Here is a 19,946-nt window from a genome sequence, read left to right on the forward strand (position 1 = left end):
TTTGCAAACCCGTATCACTACTTACAAACCACCATCTGCTCATCATCTTCTGCTCATCTATCACTCCAGTGTTAATCTGCTAAATTGTAATTACTTTGCTACTATGGCCTATTTATTGCCATACCTCCTCATGCCATTTGCACACACTGTATATAGACTTTATTTTTTTTCTATTGTGTTATTGAATGTATGCTTTTTTATCCCATGTGTAACTCTGTGTTGTTGTTTCTGTCGCACTGCTTTGCTTAATCTTGGCCAGGTTGCAGTTGTAAATGAGAACTTGTTCTCAACTAGCTTTACATGGTTAAATAAAAGTGAAATTAAAATTAAAATTGGGGGCATACTTACATTTTACTATACAGCCTTACCTATTCACGAAATTGGGTATCAGCCCACTCAATGACACCAACAAAAAACACAACTGTGAAGAGTTTTTGTTTTACAAATATTAGCGTTGTAGCACTTATTGTGGGACTTTAGCTGTGGGAATTCACCTCACTATTCAGCACATGTACGTATTGAACATTCATATTGCAATGTGGGAAATCCCCTCCCCAGTCAGCCACACTACGCTTACTAGTCAACCTACTATGCATATTAGACTTTCATATTGCACCGTACTGTCACTGAGTAGACTGATACCACATTTCAGTGATCCACAATCCATAGGTAAGGCTGTACAGTGCAATATGAATGTCCAATACACATAGTAGGTTGACTGGTAAGATTAACGTGGCTCATTTCACAGTGGTTTCAGAGTCCCGCAATATGAGCTTCGACACTAATATTGGTTTAAACTCTTCACAGTTGTGTTCTGTGGTTGTCACTGAGGAGACTGATACCACATTGGTAAGTCTGTACAGTGAAATGTAACTATATCCCCAATTCTGAAGCGGAATACATCCACAGTGCGATTTCAACTGATATGTGTTTTTTTGTTGTCAAATGAACTAATTGCTGTTTTTTTGTTGAATTTATATAACATAATTCCAACTTTCTTTTGCCTTATCTAGCCCAAATATGGCATGATTCCACAATTTGTATCCATTTGTATTACTTTCAATTAGAGATTTTTATTTTGAAGGCGAACCGCATATTCCACTATTGTGGCGAAGCCTTATTGTGGCTAGCTTTACATAGGTGAAACAGACCAACGAGGAAGAGGGAGGAGGGCTGGTGGTAGAAAAAGCTTTGATGGGAAAGAGTCGGACAGAAATGATTGGGTACAGTTAGTGTTTCCTCTCTCTCCGTAGAAACGGACTGAAACCACACAGTTCAGAACCTACGCTAGGGGTGCCCGTGCCCCATTGTCTAGACTGCAATATGTGTGTTTTTTGTTGTCACAAAATAGACTTAAGCCGGATTCATGTGCTAGGAGTCGGAACTATGAAACTCAAATTTCCGACTTGATAACTGGATGAACGCGGCACGTAAAGTTGACAAAATAGTCAGCCTGTCTCTAATGCTTCACAATGCTGTGTGTGTGTTTGTATGCGCTTCTGTTTGTACGTGTGAGTGAGTGTGAGTACACCCCATCCTCTGTTGGTGTATTAATAACCATGGCTCTGGCTCTAATCCTGATAAGAGATGTTCTAAGCATAGCTTAAATCCACTTCATGGAAACCACCTCAGGTATAATGTGTCCGTGGAAATGCTCCCAGCAATGCGCTCAATGCTAATCATGTTGCCATGTAAGTGTTTTATGAAACCTGTTGTGTTTCATTTTCATCAGCATCCTTCCATCTGTGAAAGATAATAGGGCGTACCGCGGTAAGGTGTTGGTTTTATTATTACACTATCTATAATTCCTGGTAGAGTAATTACTCCCCTTTTCAGTTTACTGCTACCTTCTATACGTCTGTTAGTGATGGTTTAGAAGAGATTATGGGTTAGACAAGATGAACAAGAGACATCTTTTATTACAATTTTTACTATAAAATATATTTATTTGCATTAATTGACAAATAATCCATATAATGTAATTCTTATAAAATCCTTGACAAAATATTAACGTAAACAGTATAAATGTTTATAGAAATTTCATTTTAGGAGTCTGGTTCATGTGTGTCTGTATGAGAAGCCCAAGGGCCAGTGAGATGTGTATAGTTCTACTCTTCCCAGACAACACTGCACTTTGCTTCCCATGGTGCCACTGTCCGGCTGAGCTGAGGCCATTTCTGACCCTATAAGCAAAAGGTAATAACCTCTGGCCCTCAATGGGAGGACGCTAGAGCTGCTGTGTGCCCTTCCTTGGGCAGGGATGGTTGCCAGATGACCATCATACGTCATACCTGGAAGGGGTAGTCCTGAAGGTAGCGCACTAGTGGGCATGGCAGGGGCAGCTGGTACGGACAGTCAGTGTGGTGGTTGATGGTGAGGCGGGTAAGGTGCTGGAGGGAGGGGAAGGCCTGGGGTAGGGGACGCAGCAGCTTGAGCAGTACTGCATTGCCCTTCACTGCGGGCTGGGGCGACCTGGGTTTGGCTTTAGGTTGAGAAGGGTCCTCCACGTAATGCTGTACAAGGCTGCAGACATCAGGGAAGGACAGCAAGTGAGGGGGGCCTGGAGAGCTGGAGTCCAGCCGGAACCGACCCCCGATGTACTCAATGCGTACATTGGTGGGGCCAAAGGCCGTCTTCACTGACAGGGTCAGCATGTAGTGGGGGTGGCTGCTATCGCGTACCAGGAAGGTTCCCGCTGACATCTTCAGGAGAGCGTCTCGAGCCTCACTGGCTGAAATAGACCCCCAGTACCAACCTGGAGCCAGAAACAGACCCATATGTTAGCATCTACACAGACTTTAACACTGACACACACACACACACAAACTAATGTCATACTTTCCAGGTCCATACCCAAACAGTTCGAACTACTACTTTAAAAAAATGAATCTCTCCAGAAATAAGTCTCTCACTGTTGCCGCCTGCTACCAACCACCCTCAGCTCCCAGCTGTGCCCTGGACACCATTTGTGAATTGATCGCCCCCCATCTAGCTTCAGAGTTTGTTCTGTTAGGTGACCTAAACTGGGATATGCTTAACACCCCGGCAGTCCTACAATCTAAGCTTGATGCCCTCAATCTCACACAAATCATCAAGCAACCCACCAGGTACAACCCTAAATCTGTAAACAAGGGCACCCTCATAGACGTTATCCTGACCAACTGGCCCTCCAAATACACCTCTGCTGTCTTCAATCATGATCTCAGCGATCACTGCCTCATTGCCTGTATCCGCTACGGGTCCGCAGTCAAACGACCACCCCTAATCACTGTCAAATGCTCCCTAAAACACTTCTGCGAGCAGGCCTTTCTAATCGACCTGTCCCGGGTATCCTGGAAGGATGTTGACCTCATCCCGTCAGTTGAGGATGCCTGGTCATTCTTTAAAAGTAACTTCCTCACCATCTTAGATAAGCATGCTCCGTTCAAAAAAATGTAGAACTAAGAACAAATATAGCCCCTGGTTCACTCCAGACCTGAGCATAAAAACATTATGTGGCGGACTGCAATAGCATCGAAAAGTCCCCGCGATATACAACTGTTCAGGGAAGTCAGGAACCAATACATGCAGTCAGGTAATAACCTCTGGCCCTCAATGGGAGGATGCTAGAGCTGCTGTGTGCCCTTCCTTGGGCAGGGATGGTTGCCAGATGACCATCATACGTCATACCTGGAAGGGGTAGTCCTGAAGGTAGCGCACTAGAGGGCATGGCAGGGGGTACCTTTTCAAGCAGAAATTTGCATCCTGTAGCTCTAACTCCAAAAAGTTCTGGGACACTGTAAAGTCCATGGCGAACAAGAGCACCTCCTCCCAGCTGCCCACTGCACTGAGGCTAGGTAACATGGTCACCACCGATAAATCCATGATAATCGAAAACTTCAACAAGCATTTCTCAACGGCTTCTGGTCAGACTCCGGAGACGGGCACACCGTGCACCACTCCCTAGCATTCTTCTTGCCAATGTCCAGTCTCTTGACAACAAGGTTGATGAAATCCGAGCAAGGGTAGCATTCCAGAGGGACATCAGAGACTGTAACGTTCTTTGCTTCACGGAAACATGGCTCACTGGAGAGACGCTATCCGAGGCGGTGCAGCCAGCGGGTTTCTCCACGCATCGCGCCGACAGAAACAAACATCTTTCTGGTAAGAAGAGGGGCGGGGGCGTATGCCTTATGACTAACGTGACATGGTGTGATGAAAGAAACATACAGGAACTCAAATCCTTCTGTTCACCTGATTTAGAATTCCTCACAATCAAATGTAGACTGCATTATCTACCAAGAGAATTCTCTTCGATTATAATCACAGCCGTATATATCCCCCCCCAAGCAGACACATCGATGGCTCTGAACAAACTTTATTTAACTCTCTGCAAACTGGAAACGATTTATCCGGAGGCTGCATTCATTGTAGCTGGGGATTTTAACAAGGCTAATCTGAAAACAAGACTCCCTAAATTTTATCAGCATATCAATTGCGCAACCAGGGGTGGAAAGACCTTGGATCATTGTTACTCTAACTTCCGCGACGCATATAAGGCCCTGCCCCGCCCCCCTTTCGGAAAAGCTGACCACGACTCCATTTTGTTGATCCCTGCCTACAGACAGAAACCAAAACAAGAGGCTCCCATGCTGAGGTCTGTCCAACGCTGGTCCGACCAAGCTGACTCCACACTCCAAGACTGCTTCCATCACGTGGACTGGGACATGTTTCGTATTGCGTCAGATAACAATATTGCCGAATACGCTGATTCGGTGTGCGAGTTCATTAGAACGTGCGTTGATGTCGTTCCCATAGCAACGATTAAAACATTCCCTAACCAGAAACCGTGGATTGATGGCAGCATTCGTGTGAAACTGAAAGCGCGAACCACTGCTTTTAATCAGGGCAAGGTGTCTGGTAACATGACTGAATACAAACAGTGCAGCTATTCCCTCCGCAAGGCTATCAAACAAGCTAAGCGTCAGTACAGAGACAAAGTAGAATCTCAATTCAACGGCTCAGACACAAGAGGCATGTGGCAGGGTCTACAGTCAATCACGGACTACAGGAAGAAATCCAGCCCAGTCACGGACCAGGATGTCTTGCTCCCAGGCAGACTAAATAACTTTTTGCCCGCTTTGAGGACAATACAGTGCCGCTGACACGGCCTGCAATGAAAACATGCGGTCTCTCCTTCACTGCAGCCGAGGTGAGTAAGACATTTAAACGTGTTAACCCTCGCAAGGCTGCAGGCCCAGACGGCATCCCCAGCCGCGCCCTCAGAGCATGCGCAGACCAGCTGGCCGGTGTGTTTACGGACATATTCAATCAATCCCTACACCAGTCTGCTGTTCCCACATGCTTCAAGAGGGCCACCATTGTTCCTGTTCCAAAGAAAGCTAAGGTAACTGAGCTAAACAACTACCGCCCCGTAGCACTCACATCCGTCATCATGAAGTGCTTTGAGAGACTAGTCAAGGACCATATCACCTCCACCCTACCTGACACCCTAGACCCACTCCAATTTGCTTACCGCCCAAATACGTCCACAGACGATGCAATCTCAACCACACTGCACACTGCCCTAACCCATCTGGACAAGAGGAATACCTATGTGAGAATGCTGTTCATTGACTACAGCTCGGCATTCAACACCATAGTACCCTCCAAGCTCGTCATCAAGCTCGAGACCCTGGGTCTTGACCCCGCCCTGTGCAACTGGGTACTGGACTTCCTGACGGGCCGCCCCCAGGTGGTGAGGGTAGGCAACAACATCTCCTCCCCGCTGATCCTCAACACTGGGGCCCCACAAGGGTGCGTTCTGAGCCCTCTCCTGCACTCCCTGTTCACCCACGACTGCGTGGCCACGCACGCCTCCAACTCAATCATCAAGTTTGCGGACGACACAACAGTGGTAGACTTGATTACCAACAACGACGAGACGGCCTACAGGGAGGAGGTGAGGGCCCTCGGAGTGTGGTGTCAGGAAAATAACCTCACACTCAACGTCAACAAAACTAAGGAGATGATTGTGGACTTCAGGAAACAGCAGAGGGAACACCCCCTATCCACATCGATGGAACAGTAGTGGAGAGGGTAGCAAGTTTTAAGTTCCTCGGCATACACATCACAGACAAACTGAATTGGTCCACTCACACAGACAGCATCGTGAAGAAGGCGCAGCAGCGCCTCTTCAACCTCAGGAGGCTGAAGAAATTCGGCTTGTCACCAAAAGCACTCACAAACTTCTACAGATGCACAATCGAGAGCATCCTGGCGGGCTGTATCACCGCCTGGTACGGCAACTGCTCCGCCCTCAACCGTAAGGCTCTCCAGAGGGTAGTGAGGTCTGCACAACGCATCACCGGGGCAAACTACCTGCCCTCCAGGACACCTACACCACCCGATGTTACAGGAAGGCCATAAAGATCATCAAGGACATCAACCACCCGAGCCACTGCCTGTTCACCCCGCTATCATCCAGAAGGCGAGGTCAGTACAGGTGCATCAAAGCTGGGACCGAGAGACTGAAAAACAGCTTCTAACTCAAGGCCATCAGACTGTTAAACAGCCACCACTAACATTGAGTGGCTGCTGCCAACACACTGACAATGACACTGACTCAACTCCAGCCACTTTAATAATGGGAATTGATGGGAAATGATGTAAATATATAAACAATGCTACCTTATATAATGTTACTTACCCTACATTATTCATCTCATATGTATACGTATATACTGTACTCTATATCATCGACTGCATCCTTATGTAATACATGTATCACTAGCCACTTTAACTATGCCACTTGTTTACATACTCATCTCATATGTATATACTGTACTCGATATCAGCTACTGTATCTTGCCTATGCTGCTCTGTACCATCACTCATTCATATATCCTTATGTACATATTCTTTATCCCCTTACACTGTGTATAAGACAGTAGTTTTGGAATTGTTAGTTAGATTACTTGTTGGTTGTTACTGCATTGTCGGAACTAGAAGCACAAGCATTTCGCTACACTCGCATTAACATCTGCTAACCATGTGTATGTGACAAATAAAATTTGATTTGATTTGATTTGTTACTAAAGCACCTTATACCACCCACCACTGCGACCTGTATGCTCTAGTCGTCTGGCCCTCGCTACATATTCTTTGCCAGACCCACTGGCTCCAGTTCATCTACAAGTCTATCCTAGGTAAAGCTCCACCTTATCTCAGTTCACTGGTCACGATGGCAACACCCACCCGTAGCACGCGCTCCAGCAGGTGTATCTCACTGATCATCCCTAAAGCCAACAACTCATTTGGCCGCCTTTCCTTCCAGTTCTCTGCTGTCTGTGACTGGAACGAATTTGCAAAAAATCGCTGAAGTTGGAGACTTTTATCTCCCTCACCAACTTTAAACATCTGCTATCTGAGCAGCTAACCGATCGCTGCAGCTGTACATAGTCCATCGGTAAATAACCCACCCAATTTACCTACCTCATCCCCATACGGTTTTTATTTATTTACTTTTCTGCTCTTTTGCACACCAGTATCTCTACCTGTACATGACCATCTGATCATTTATCACTCCAGTGTTAATCTTCTAAATTATAATTATTCGCCTACCTCCTCATGCCTTTTGCACACAATGTATATAGACTCTTTTTTTTCTTCTTCTACTGTGTTATTGACTTGTTTATTGTTTACTCCATGTGTAACTCTGTGTTGCTGTCTGTTCACACTGCTATGCTTTATCTTGGCCCGGTCGCAGTTGTAAATGAGAACTTGTTCTCAACTAGCCTACCTGGTTAAATAAAGGTGAAATATTTATATTTTTTAAATCAAAGCAAAACAAATCAAATCAAATTGATTTGTCACATACACATGGTTAGCAGATGTTAATGCGAGTGTTGCGAAATGCTTGTGCTTCTAGTTCTGACAATGCAGTAATAACCAACAAGTAATCTAACTAACAATTCCAAAACTACTGTCTTATGCACAGTGTAAAGGGATAAGAATATGTACATAGAGATATATGAATGAGTGACATACACACAAGTGGGGTGGGGGGCATGGATTAAAAGCGGTGTGTTAAGAGACTGAAAAACAGCTTCTATCTCAAGGCCATCACACTGTTAAATAGCCATCACTAGCACATAGAGGCTGCTGCCTATATACATAGACTTGAAATCACTGGCCACTTTAAGAAGCGGAACCCTACTCACTTTAATAATGTTTACATATCTTGCATTACTCATCTCATATGAATATACTGTATTCTATACTATTCTACTGTATCTTAGTCTATGCCGCTCTGACATTGCTCATCCATAGATTTATATATTCTTAATTACATTATTCTACATAGATTTGTGTATTGGGAATATGTTGTAACATTTTTAGATATTACTTGTTAGATATTACTGCACTGTCGGAGCTAGAAACACAAGCATTTTGCTACACCCGCAATAACATCTGCTAAACACGTGTATGTGACCAATAAAATTTGATTTGATTTGATTTAGCAGGCGTACCTGAGTTCTGCAGGTACTGGAAGGTGTTGGTTATGCAGCAGAGGTCCTCTGTAGAGTTGTAGAGAGGGGCCGCTGGATTCTGACATGACCCTCCCCTCTCACCATGATCCTGCTGCATGCTGCTCATCGCCCTGACAATCATATCCGAAGGTGGCCCTGGCAACAGAGCCCTGAGGTGAGGAAAGGATTGTCCATTTAGTGCATGGATAGGCTATAACACAATAGTTACTATGGAGACAGAAACATATGTCATAGGTGTGGCAAAATGGTTGTGAATTCCACCCTACAATGTTGCCAAATAAGATAAGTGGTGGGAGGGGGAGAGATTGCTCATGTAGCTTGCTTTGTGTTTGATGTTTCTGGAAATAAAAAGCATGAGCTGGTGGACACCCAGAGAAAATCATGACTGATGAAAATCAGTGAATATCAGACTACAAAAACAGTATTTCAAGACTTGGCAAATGGGGATATATGAACCACAGGATATTGGTGGCACCTTAATTGGGGAGGACGGGCTCATGGTAATGTCGAGTGGAATCAGTGAAATTGTATCAAATACATCAAACATATGGTTTCTATGTGTTTGATTCCCTGCCATTCGCTCCGTTGCAGCCATTATTATGAGCCGTCCTCCCTCAGCAGCCTCCACTGATATGAACCCATAGGAGGCACTTTGTTAAACGGTCAGACAGGGTGCATGAAGGCACTGATGCTGCCATTACATAAAATGTGGCAAATGTTATGTATGTAAATGTGTCAGGAATCTGTAGCCTAATGAAGATTCTTTCCTACTTTTAGTATCAACCATCATAGCCGGGGGAAGTACGGTGCTGAGGGTGCTGCAACACCCCATGATATATCTAAATAAAAATATTAGTGGACAAAATTAGTACACTAGGCCTTTAGTACTCCTGTGTGAGTGGAGAAAAATACTCGTCAGCAGAGCAGAGAAAAATACTTGTCAGCTATCCCCTCCCCTGGAGGTCTGGCCCCCCAGATAGCACATGGACACCTCATATGAAATATATGTTTAGAATGACAGGAAATTAGCTTTAACACTAAACCATTTTCTCTCAGCCTCATGGCAAAATGCATAGAATAGCAGGAAATTAGCTCAGAGATTCTTGAAAGTTGGGACAATCCTTGTCTGGCAGGGAAACTTATTTCTATTGTTGAGAACAAAATATTTTGTTGCATTATTTGAGCTTAAAATGTACATTTATGGGGAATATTAGGGGAATATTCATGGGGAATTTTCCAAATACTTTCCATATTATTTATGTTGCTTCTATGCCTGGAAATGCTCTACTCCGGAGCAAAGAATCCCATTTTCAAACTATCCAAAAAGTGTTTTGAATTGTAAAAACTGCCTATAATGGATATTAATAATTGAAAAAACGATCTTATGTAGTTTTTTTCAATGGTCATTGGTGACTTTAAAGAATATTTCTCCCAAAACTGTGATTCCTAAAAGATGTCCAGAGATTTGGTCAACTTTGTCAGATTTGTCTAAAATCCTAAATCATGAATGAGCAGGGTCAGCCATACCATAAGGACCCCTTAGGTATGTCCTCATTACATGTCGTGCAATACATTTCCATCAGATTTTTGTTGAAAGAGCTGATAGAAAGGTTTTAATTGGGGATTTTCAAATGAATCATTTTCCATATTTTACAAATGTTTGTTGTGAACTTTTACATTTACATATGCAAAAATATGTCATCAACTCCATCAGTGGCTTGTTACTCTGTTACTGATGGAGTCAATATTTCTTTATATATATTCTGAAATAAATATTTGTATCACTTTTCAGCAACATATGCTTAAAGAATTGAAGTATTTGCTGTGCTAAACCTGTGGGGTAATGTTTGCTTTCTGCATTTTGTTTTATGTTCTAAATCTAGAAAAATAAACATGCCAAAATACTAACAAAATTTGCCCTGGAGCATTAAATAGTGTTATAAAACAAAACAAAACATGTTTGGAGATTTGTATTACATATTTTAATTAATCTAATGTTAGAATTAAACAATCAAAAAATTACATTGTCCCGTCTTTCAAGAATCCCTGAGCTCTAAAACTGCAATATTTTCTCTCAGCCTCATGGCAAAATGTGTTTACTAGCATGAGATATATGAGTCTATGTAGGTCACAAGGTCAAATCCGAATTCTTGACCTGCAATCGCTTCCATTCTGGATAAAAGGTCCATTAACATTCAAAGTTTCAGCTAAAAATACAGCCATAATGTGCCGACATTTTTCGATTAAAGGCCTAATTTCATCTTCGAATATAAAATCATATATATCATAAACCCTTTAATAATTATCCTGGCTTTGTTTACACTCCGTCTGATACAACGAATACGATCTCTGCTAATACTGAATTTTGATGTCAAAACTGAAGCTACATTTTCTCAGCACAAGTCAAAGTGTGAAATTAAAATGAGCATATAGGGAGAAAGCATTATTACCTAGCCTAATAATTGTTCCAACAATACATTTTACTTACCTTTGAACACACAATCATAATGAAATTCAATCCAGTTGAAAAAATGTGATAGGCTATATAATTATTTAACAGATCCAGTGATTCTTAATTTGTAGGAGCAGTCGCTGAGTTCATGCTGTCATGGCGCCAATAATCCGACAAAAAAATGTTTCTCATTATCTCAGACTATTCTGATATTTTGCCAAAAATAAAAAATCTTAACATCTTTTGGTGATAAGGAAATATGTCAGTGTCAACCTTGGCAGAGATAGATAGGCTAGGTCCAACGCAGTGATCCACTCGCCAGACACAACTGTTCTATGTTTTATTCTACAGAAAGACGGTGAGAAAACGCCTCTCCTGTAAATTCAGTTTTGCGGGTTGACGGAAGTTCTAGGAATCTAATTCTAAGAATAGCTTTGTATTTCAGCGGCGGCGGTGGCAGGGGCCAATTTTGCCCACTCGGTTTCTCGGAACTGCGCTTATGACCTGCGCTGCGTTTCGATTGGCTCCATACGTGCTCCGTTTACTTCTCTGCCGCGCGACAGGGCTATGGAAGCGGCCCAGCTGGCTTCACAAGTAATGCGCAGCTGATGACTTCCAAGTAGAGGACTTTCCAGAAAAGCTGACTCAAATTGACTGGGCCGCCCCTTTATAATGCTCCGCCCCCCTAATGTTCTATAGCAGGGATCATCAACTCAGTGCCAGCAAAGCCACTACACGACACTAAACAATACATTAAATTCACTATAATGGTGACAAACGGTGTCCACAAACTGTTAGGGTCTACATAAAGCTGTCCCAACAGCTTTCTTTTCAGCACCATGGAGTGAATCCTTACCACTGCTACACCTGGCTATCAGCGAAGCCTTGTCTGGCAGCAAAACAGTTAATTCAGCCTCATTTACTGCCTTTAAAAAAAAACACACCTGATATGGTTAAACAAATGTGGTTTCCACTGACAACTGAGATGTACAAACTATGGCATAAGAGGATGACGAGCGGATGAGGCAATCCGTAATTTCAATGAAGACATTAATGAGCGAGCTAGGATGGAGGTAATCAATAACACTATTTGTTCAGCACCTTTGAAATGTACAGTGACAGCATTCAGAACATGGGCCGTTCTTACAGTATTCACTCTGTAGTCAGAACCAAAGGATAAATAAAGGGGGCATACAGTGCATTCAAAATGTATTCAGACCTATAGATTTTTTCCATATTTTCTTACGTTACAGCCTTATTCTAAAATGGATTAAATAGTTTTCCCCCCTCATCAATCTACACACAATACCCCATAATGACAAAGAAAAAAACAGGTTTTTATCAATTTTTGCAAAAAAAAAAGAACAACTGAAAAATCACATTTACATAAGTATTCAGAGCCTTTACTCAGTACTTTGTTGAAGCACCTTTGGCAGCGATCAAGCTCTGTCAGGTTGGATGGGCAACATCACTGCACAGCTATTTTCAGGTCTCTCTAGAGATGTTCGATCGGGCTCTGGCAGGGCCACCCAAGGACATACAGGGACTTGTCCCGAAGCCACTCCAGAGTTGTCTTGGCTGTATGGTTAGGGTCGTTGTCCTGTTGGAAGGTGAACCTTTGCCCCAGTCTGAGGTCTTGAGCGCACTGTAGCAGGTTTTCATCACTGGGCCTCTCTTTACTTTGCACCGTTCATCTTTCCCTCTATCCTGACTTGTCTGCCTGTGCCTGCCACTGAAAAACATCTCCACAGCATGATACTGACACCACCATGCTTCACTGTAGGTATGGTGGCAGGTTTCCTTCAGACGTGACGCTTGGCATTCAGGCCAAAGACTTCAATCTTGGTTTCATCAGACCAGAGAATCTTGTTTCTCATGTTCTGAGTCTTTATGTGCCTTTTGGCAAACTCCAAGCGAGCTGTGCTATACCTTTTACTGAGGAGTGGCTTCCTTCTGGCCAATCTACCATAAAAGCCTGATTGGTGGAGTGCTGCAGAGATGGTTGTCCTTCTGAAAGTTTCTCCTATCTCCACATAGGAACTTTGAACCTCTGTCAGAGTTATCATCGGGTTCTTTGTCACCTCCCTTCTCTCCCGATTTCTCAGTTTGACCGTGTGGCCAGCTCTAGGAAGAGTCTTGGTGGTTCCAAACTTCTTCCATTTAAGAATGATGGAGGCCACTGTGTTCTTGGGGACCTTCAATGCTGCAGAAATGTTTTGGTACCCTTCCTCAGATCTTTGCCTTGACACAATCCTGTCTCGGGAACTCTATGGACCTCATGGCTTGGTTTTTGCTCTGACATGCACAGTCAAATGTTGGAACTTATATAAACAGGTGTGTGCCTTTCCAAATCATGTCCAATCAATTTAATTTACCACAGGCAGACTCCAGTTAAGTTGTAGAAACATCTGAAGGATGATCAATAGAAACAGGATGCCCCTGAGCTCAATTTCGAGTCTCATAGCAAAGGGTCTGAGTACTTATGTAAATAACATATTTATGTTTTAATTTTTTATACATTTGCAAACATTTAAAAAAACAGTTTTCACTTTGTCATTATGGGGTATTGTGTGTAGATTGAAGATGATTTTTATTTATTTCATCCATTTTAGAATAAGGCTGTAATGTAACAAAATGTGGATAAAATCAATGGGTCTGAATACTTTCTGAATGGAATGTACATATATATATTTTTTGTTGTGTTGTTGTATTTAAAAAAAATGTTTTACCCCTTTTTCTCCCCAATTTCGTGGTATCCAATTGTTTTAGTAGCTACTATCTTGTCTCATCACTATAACTCCCGTACGGGCTCGGGAGAGACGACGGTTGAAAGTCATACGTCCTCCGATACACAACCCAACAAAGCCGCACTGCTTCTTAACAAAGCGCGCATTCAACCCGGAAGCCAGCCGCACCAATGTGTAGGAGGAAACACCATGCACCTGGCAACCTTGGTTAGCGCGCACTGCGCCCGGCCCGCCACAGGAGTCGCTGGTGCGCGATGAGACAAGGACATCCCTACTGGCCAAGCCCTCCCTAACCCGGACGACGCTGTCGTGGCCGGTTACGACAGAGCCTGGACGCGAACCCAGAGTCTCTGATGGCACAGCTGGTACATATATATTTTTGAGCTAAACAGGTGGGGCTGAATGATGGGTCTTGACTGCATCAACTAGATTTCAGGCTGATTTTTTTCTTGAGCAATCGCCAGCGGGCCGGGAACTTAATTACAAATAATTTGTAGACTGCAAACTGACCCCAAGAAGCCCAAACATATACACTTCTCAAAAAAATAAAGGGAACACTAAAATAACACATCCTAGATCTGAATGAATGAAATATTCTTATTAAATACTTTTTTCTTTACATAGTTGAATGTGCTGACAACAAAATCACACAAAAATTATCAATGGAAATCAAATTTATCAACCCATGGAGATCTGGATTTGGAGTGACACTCAAAATTAAAGTGGAAAACCACACTACAGGCTGATCCAACTTTGATGTAATGTCCTTACAACAAGTCAAAATGAGGCTCAGTACTGTGTGTGGCCTCCACGTGCCTGTATGACCTCCCTATAACGCCTGGGCATGCTCCTGATGAGGTGGCGGATGGTCTCCTGAGGGATCTCCTCCCAGACCTGGTCTAAGGCATCCGCCAACTCCTGGACAGTCTGTGGTGCAACGTGGCGTTGGTGGATGGAGCGAGACATAATGTCCCAGATGTGCTCAATTGGATTCAGGTCTGGGGAACGGGCGGGCCAGTCCATAGCATCAATGCCTTCCTCTTGCAGGAACTGCTGACACACTCCAGCCACATGAGGTCTAGCATTGTCTTGCATTAGGAGGAACCCAGGGCCAACCGCACCAGCATATGGTCTCACAAGGGGTCTGAGGATCTCATCTCGGTACCTAATGGCAGTCAGGCTACCTCTGGCGAGCACATGGAGGGCTGTACGGCCCCCCAAAGAAATGCTACCCCACACCATGACTGACCTACCGCCAAACCGGTCATGCTGGAGGATGTTGCAGGCAGCAGAACGTTCTCCACGGCGTCTCCAGACTCTGTCACATCTGTCACGTGCTCAGTGTGAACCTGCTTTCATCTGTGAAGAGTACAGGGCGCCAGTGGCGAATTTGCCAATCTTGGTGTTCTCTGGCAAATGCCAAACGTCCTGCACGGTGTTGGGCTGTAAGCACAACCCCCACCTGTGGACGTCGAGCCCTCATACCACCCTCATGGAGTCTGTTTCTGACTGTTTGAGCAGACACATGTACATTTGTGGCCTGCTGGTGGTCATTTTGCAGGGCTCTGGCAGTGCTCCTCCTTGCACAAAGGCGGAGGTAGCGGTCCTGCTGCTGGGTTGTTGCCCTCCTACGGCCTCCTCCACATCTCCTGATGTACTGGCCTGTCCCCTGGTAGCGCCTCCATGCTCTGGACACTACACTGACAGACACAGCAAACCTTCTTGCCACAGCTCGCATTGATGTGCCATCCTGGATGAGCTGCACTACCTGAGCCACTTGTGTGGGTTGTAGACTCCGTCTTATGCTACCACTAGAGTGAAAGCACCGCCAGCATTCAAAAGTGACCAAAACATCAGCCAGGAAGCATAGGAACTGAGAAGTGGTCTGTGGTTACCACCTGCAGAACCACTCCTTTATTGGGGGTGTCTTGCTAATTGCCTATAATTTCCACCTGTTGTCTATTCCATTTGCACAACAGCATGTGAAATTTATTGTCAGTCAGTGTTGCTTCCTAAGTGGACAGTTTGATTTCACAGAAGTGTGATTGACTTGTGTGATTGAGTTACATTGTGTTGTTTAAGTGTTCCCTTTATTTTTTTGAGCAGTGTATATTATATTTGACTAAAACAATCATTTCAAACCTTTCTGACATTTCTATACAACCACGAACAGTACACTGAGTGCACAAAACATTAGGGACGCTTGCTCTTTCCATGACATAGATTTCACCTGGATAGTCTATGATCACGTATTGATGTCACTTGTTAAATCCACTTCAATCAGTGTAGATGAAGGGGAGGAGACAGGTTAAAGAAGGGTTCTTAAGCCTTGAGACAATTGAGACATGGATTGTGTATGTGTGCCATTCAGAGAATGAGTGTGCAAGAGAAACGTTTTAACTACGGGTCTTTGAACAGGGTATGGTAGTAGGTTGACACGCTTGACACGCTTTGAAGGTGTTCCTAATGTTTTGTACACTCAGTGTATACTGTATCTCTCTATGTATGGGAATACTTTGGAACAAATTAAAATCACTTGGAGCTGACTTGCTGGTGTTTTTATAGTCTTTTATGTCCAGAAAATATTAGGGGACAAATAAAGTCCCCCATGGGCCAAATTCGTTCTGCGGGCCGTCAGTTGGGAAACCCTGTTGCTTCTTTAACTTTGTGAATACTGTTTGTTAGCATATAAGAGGTTTAAATGTGTTTAGAAACAAATACGTCTCCAATTTAGCTTTTTTAAGATATAGACCACTATCTTTTTTTTTACAAGACAAACAAGCTGAGATATGCAAGCCTATCGGGTAGACTAAGCTACTTGTGTTCTTTTCCAGGTAGAGGCCTTTCAAACAAATATTTCTCAGACATCATTTAACCTCATTCAGATGATCACTGTGGCATGTACAAACACACATGCCGCACGCACTGTTGTATGTCCCACTTAATCATCGATTGTTGGATCCCTTACTACCAAACATTTTAGTAAAAACAGAAGACAAATTAAATACACACTAAATATATTTTATTGTAAGACAATGTAAACATAATGAGCATTCTAAAATACTACAACCTGTTTTTGATCAAACCTTCATCTGACTGGCCTTTTGGGGATAGGCAATAAGAAGGTGTGTCTATTTTAGAATGGGGGACAGGTCACAGGTGGTGAAACAATGGAGTGAGTGGTAAAAGGGAACATACACAAGTTATGTTGCATGACATAAAAAAAATAGGTCTTGAGACATTGTTTATCTTCAAACAAGCACTATCCATAGCCACAGGAAGGTAAGGTGCTGAGCCTAATGAATCCAATTTAGCGCACAATGCCTTTATCACTCCTGTATTAGCAGAGCAAAATACTCATCAGCAAAGCGGGGAGAAATTTCAGCACTGCCCCACCCCAAAACATCTTCTCGCCTCCATGGCACTATCAGGTTCACAAGGGAAGAAAAAGTTGAGTAAAAAGAGGCTTGGTTATACATGGAGGTTTGTGTGTGTTTCTGTTCCTGTCACTCTCTAGCACTATTCTCCGTTCTCTCCAGAACCCTTGATGAGGCGCTTTTTGCCCCACACTGAAATACACACACACTCACAAACACACGCACGGAAGGAGAGAGAAAGCACGAAAAATGGAAGGAGAAAGAGAGAACACAGTCGGGGGGCTAGGGTCAGTTTGTTATATCTGGAGTACCTCTCCTGTCCTATTCGGTGTCCTGTGTGAATCTAAGTGTGTGTTCTCTAATTCTCTCTTTCTCTCTCTCTCTCTCTCTCTCTCTCTCGGAGGACCTGAGCCCTAGGACCATGCCCCAGGACTACCTGACATGATGACTCCTTGCTGTCCCCAGTCCACCTGGCCGTGCTGCTGCTCCAGTTTCAACTGTTCTGCCTTATTATTATTCGACCATGCTGGTCATTTATGAACATTTGAACATCTTGGCCATGTTCTGTTATAATCTCCACCCGGCACAGCCAGAAGAGGACTGGCCACCCCACATAGCCTGGTTCCTCTCTAGGTTTCTTCCTACGTTTTGGCCTTTCTAGGGAGTTTTTCCTAGCCACCGTGCTTCTACACCTGCATTGCTTGCTGTTTGGGGTTTTAGGCTGGGTTTCTGTACAGCACTTTGAGATATCAGCTGATGTATGAAGGGCTATATAAATAAATTTGATTTTGATTTGATTTTGATTTGAAAAACAAGATTAGTATACATGCACACTCACTTTTAACTGGGATATTATAATGTAAAATAAAGATGGGTAAGATGGAGAGCGTGTAATTGTTGAACATTTTTGGCGATTTCTAGACACTATTCTCTTTCCACCTCATCCAGTGGCCGGTTCTTAGGCTGGAGTACAACATCCGCTCTTTAATGCTACAGCTGTACCCTGTCATGGAGTAGATGAACACTGAGAGAGACAGAAGGATGACGAGAGATCCTACAACCTTTCAGTTGTGTGATTTTTGGTGTGTGTGATGCATGACATCGATCCTCCTGTTGCCGGTGTTTGAAGATGAGGAAGTGATATCTGGGAGTGTTCGTAGGGATCCTGTAGGGGAGCTCACGGGTCTCTGTGGGCTTAGTGTGGACCAGCTAGATCTCCTCTTTCTCTGTGTCCACACACAATCACAATACTGATCAGGCTGTGTGAGTCAGTTGAGGCTCCTCAGAGTGAATTTCAGAAAGTAAAAATGGTGAAACATTTGATCCTTTTTATATACAACTATACTAAATATATTCACGTCACAAAATAAGAGATTAAAACATGCTGTTTCGGAATTAAATATCATCTTGTCCATCCAATCAAACGATCAGAGAATAAGAGCACCTCCTCTCAGCTGCCCACTGCACTGAGGCTAGGAAACATTGTCACCACCGATAAATCCATGATAATCGAGAATTTCAATAAGCATTTTTCTATGGCTGACCATCCTTGCCACCTGGCTACCCCAACCCCGGCCAACAGCTCCACCCCCCCACAGCTACTTGCCCAAGCCTTCCCAGCTTCTCCTTCACCCAAATCCAGATAGCAGATGTTCTGAAAGAGTTGCAAAATCTGGACCCGTACAAATCAGCCGGGCTAGACAATCTGGACCCTTACTTCCTAAAATTATCCACCGCCATTGTTGCAACCCCTATTACTAGTCTGTTCAAACTCTCTTTCATATCGTCCGAGATTCATAAAGATTGGAAAGCTGCCGCGGTCATCCCCCTCTTCAAAGGGGGTGACACTCTAGACCCAAACTGTTACAGACCTATATCCATCCTGCCCTGCCTTTCTAAACTCTTTGAAAGCCAAGTTAACAAACAGATCACCGACCATTTCGAATCCCACCGTACCTTCTCTGCTGTGCAATCCAGTTTCCGAGCTGGTCACGGGTGCACCTCAGCAACGCTCACGGTCCTAAACGATATCATAACCGCCATAGATAAAAGACAGTACTGTGCAGCCATCTTAATCGACCTGGCCAAGGCTTTCGACTCTGTCAATCACCGCATTCTTATCGGCAGACTCAACAGCCTTGGTTTCTTAAATGACTGCCTCGCCTGGTTCACCAACTACTTCTCAGACAGAGTTCAGTGTGTCAAATCGGAGGGTCTGTTGTCTGGACCTCTGCTAGTCTCTATGGGGTTACCACAGGGTTCAATTCTCGGGCCGACTTTTTTCTGTATATATCAACGATGTCGCTCTTGCTGCGGGTGATTCCCTGATCCACCTCTACGCAGACGGCACCATTCTGTATACATCTGGCCCTTCTTTGGTCACTGTGTTGACAAACCTCCAAACGAGCTTCAATGCCATACAACACTCCTTCCGTGGCCTCCAACTGCTCTTAAACGCTAGTAAAACTAAATGCATGCTCTTCAACCGATCGCTGCCCGCACATGCCCGCCCGACTAGCATCACTACTCTGGACGGTTCTGATGTAGAATATGTGGACAACTACAAATACCTAGGTGTCTGGCTAGATTGTAAACTCTCCTTCCAGACTCATATTAAGCATCTCCAATCCAAAATTAAATCTAGATTTGGCTTCCTATTTCGCAACAAAGCATCCTTCACTCATACTGCCAAACATACCCTCATAAAACTGACTATCCTACCGATCCTCGACTTCGGCGATGTCATTTACAAAATAGCCTCCAACACTCTACTCAGCAAACTGGATGCAGTCTATCACAGTGCCATCCGTTTTGTCACCAAAGCCCCATATACCACCCA

At 43.8% G+C, this 19,946-nt stretch overlaps 1 protein-coding gene across 1 annotated transcript; it reads right to left on the reverse strand.

The window, feature by feature from the left end:
- Positions 1 to 1,920: 1,920 nt before the first annotated feature.
- Positions 1,921 to 8,652, reverse strand: LOC112244835 (cytokine-inducible SH2-containing protein). The gene is made up of 2 exons (XM_024412638.2): positions 8,511 to 8,652; positions 1,921 to 2,755 (listed from the first exon to the last, which is right to left on the reverse strand). The coding sequence occupies exons 1-2, from the start codon at positions 8,650 to 8,652 to the stop codon at positions 2,286 to 2,288; spliced, it is 612 nt and encodes a 203-aa protein (XP_024268406.1). The 3' UTR covers positions 1,921 to 2,285.
- Positions 8,653 to 19,946: the final 11,294 nt, after the last annotated feature.

This window comes from Oncorhynchus tshawytscha, linkage group LG02 (assembly GCF_018296145.1).
Source record: "Oncorhynchus tshawytscha isolate Ot180627B linkage group LG02, Otsh_v2.0, whole genome shotgun sequence".
Classification (NCBI taxonomy): Eukaryota; Metazoa; Chordata; class Actinopteri; order Salmoniformes; family Salmonidae; genus Oncorhynchus; species Oncorhynchus tshawytscha.

Coding starts and splice junctions, on each gene's coding strand:
- LOC112244835 (XM_024412638.2), bottom strand. CDS start 8,652: ATGATTGTCAGGGCGATGAGCAGCATGCAGCAGGATCATGGTGAGAGG. Junction 2,756..8,510: donor CCAGTACCTGCAGAACTCAG/GTACGCCTGCTA, acceptor TTCTGGCTCCAG/GTTGGTACTGGGGGTCTATT.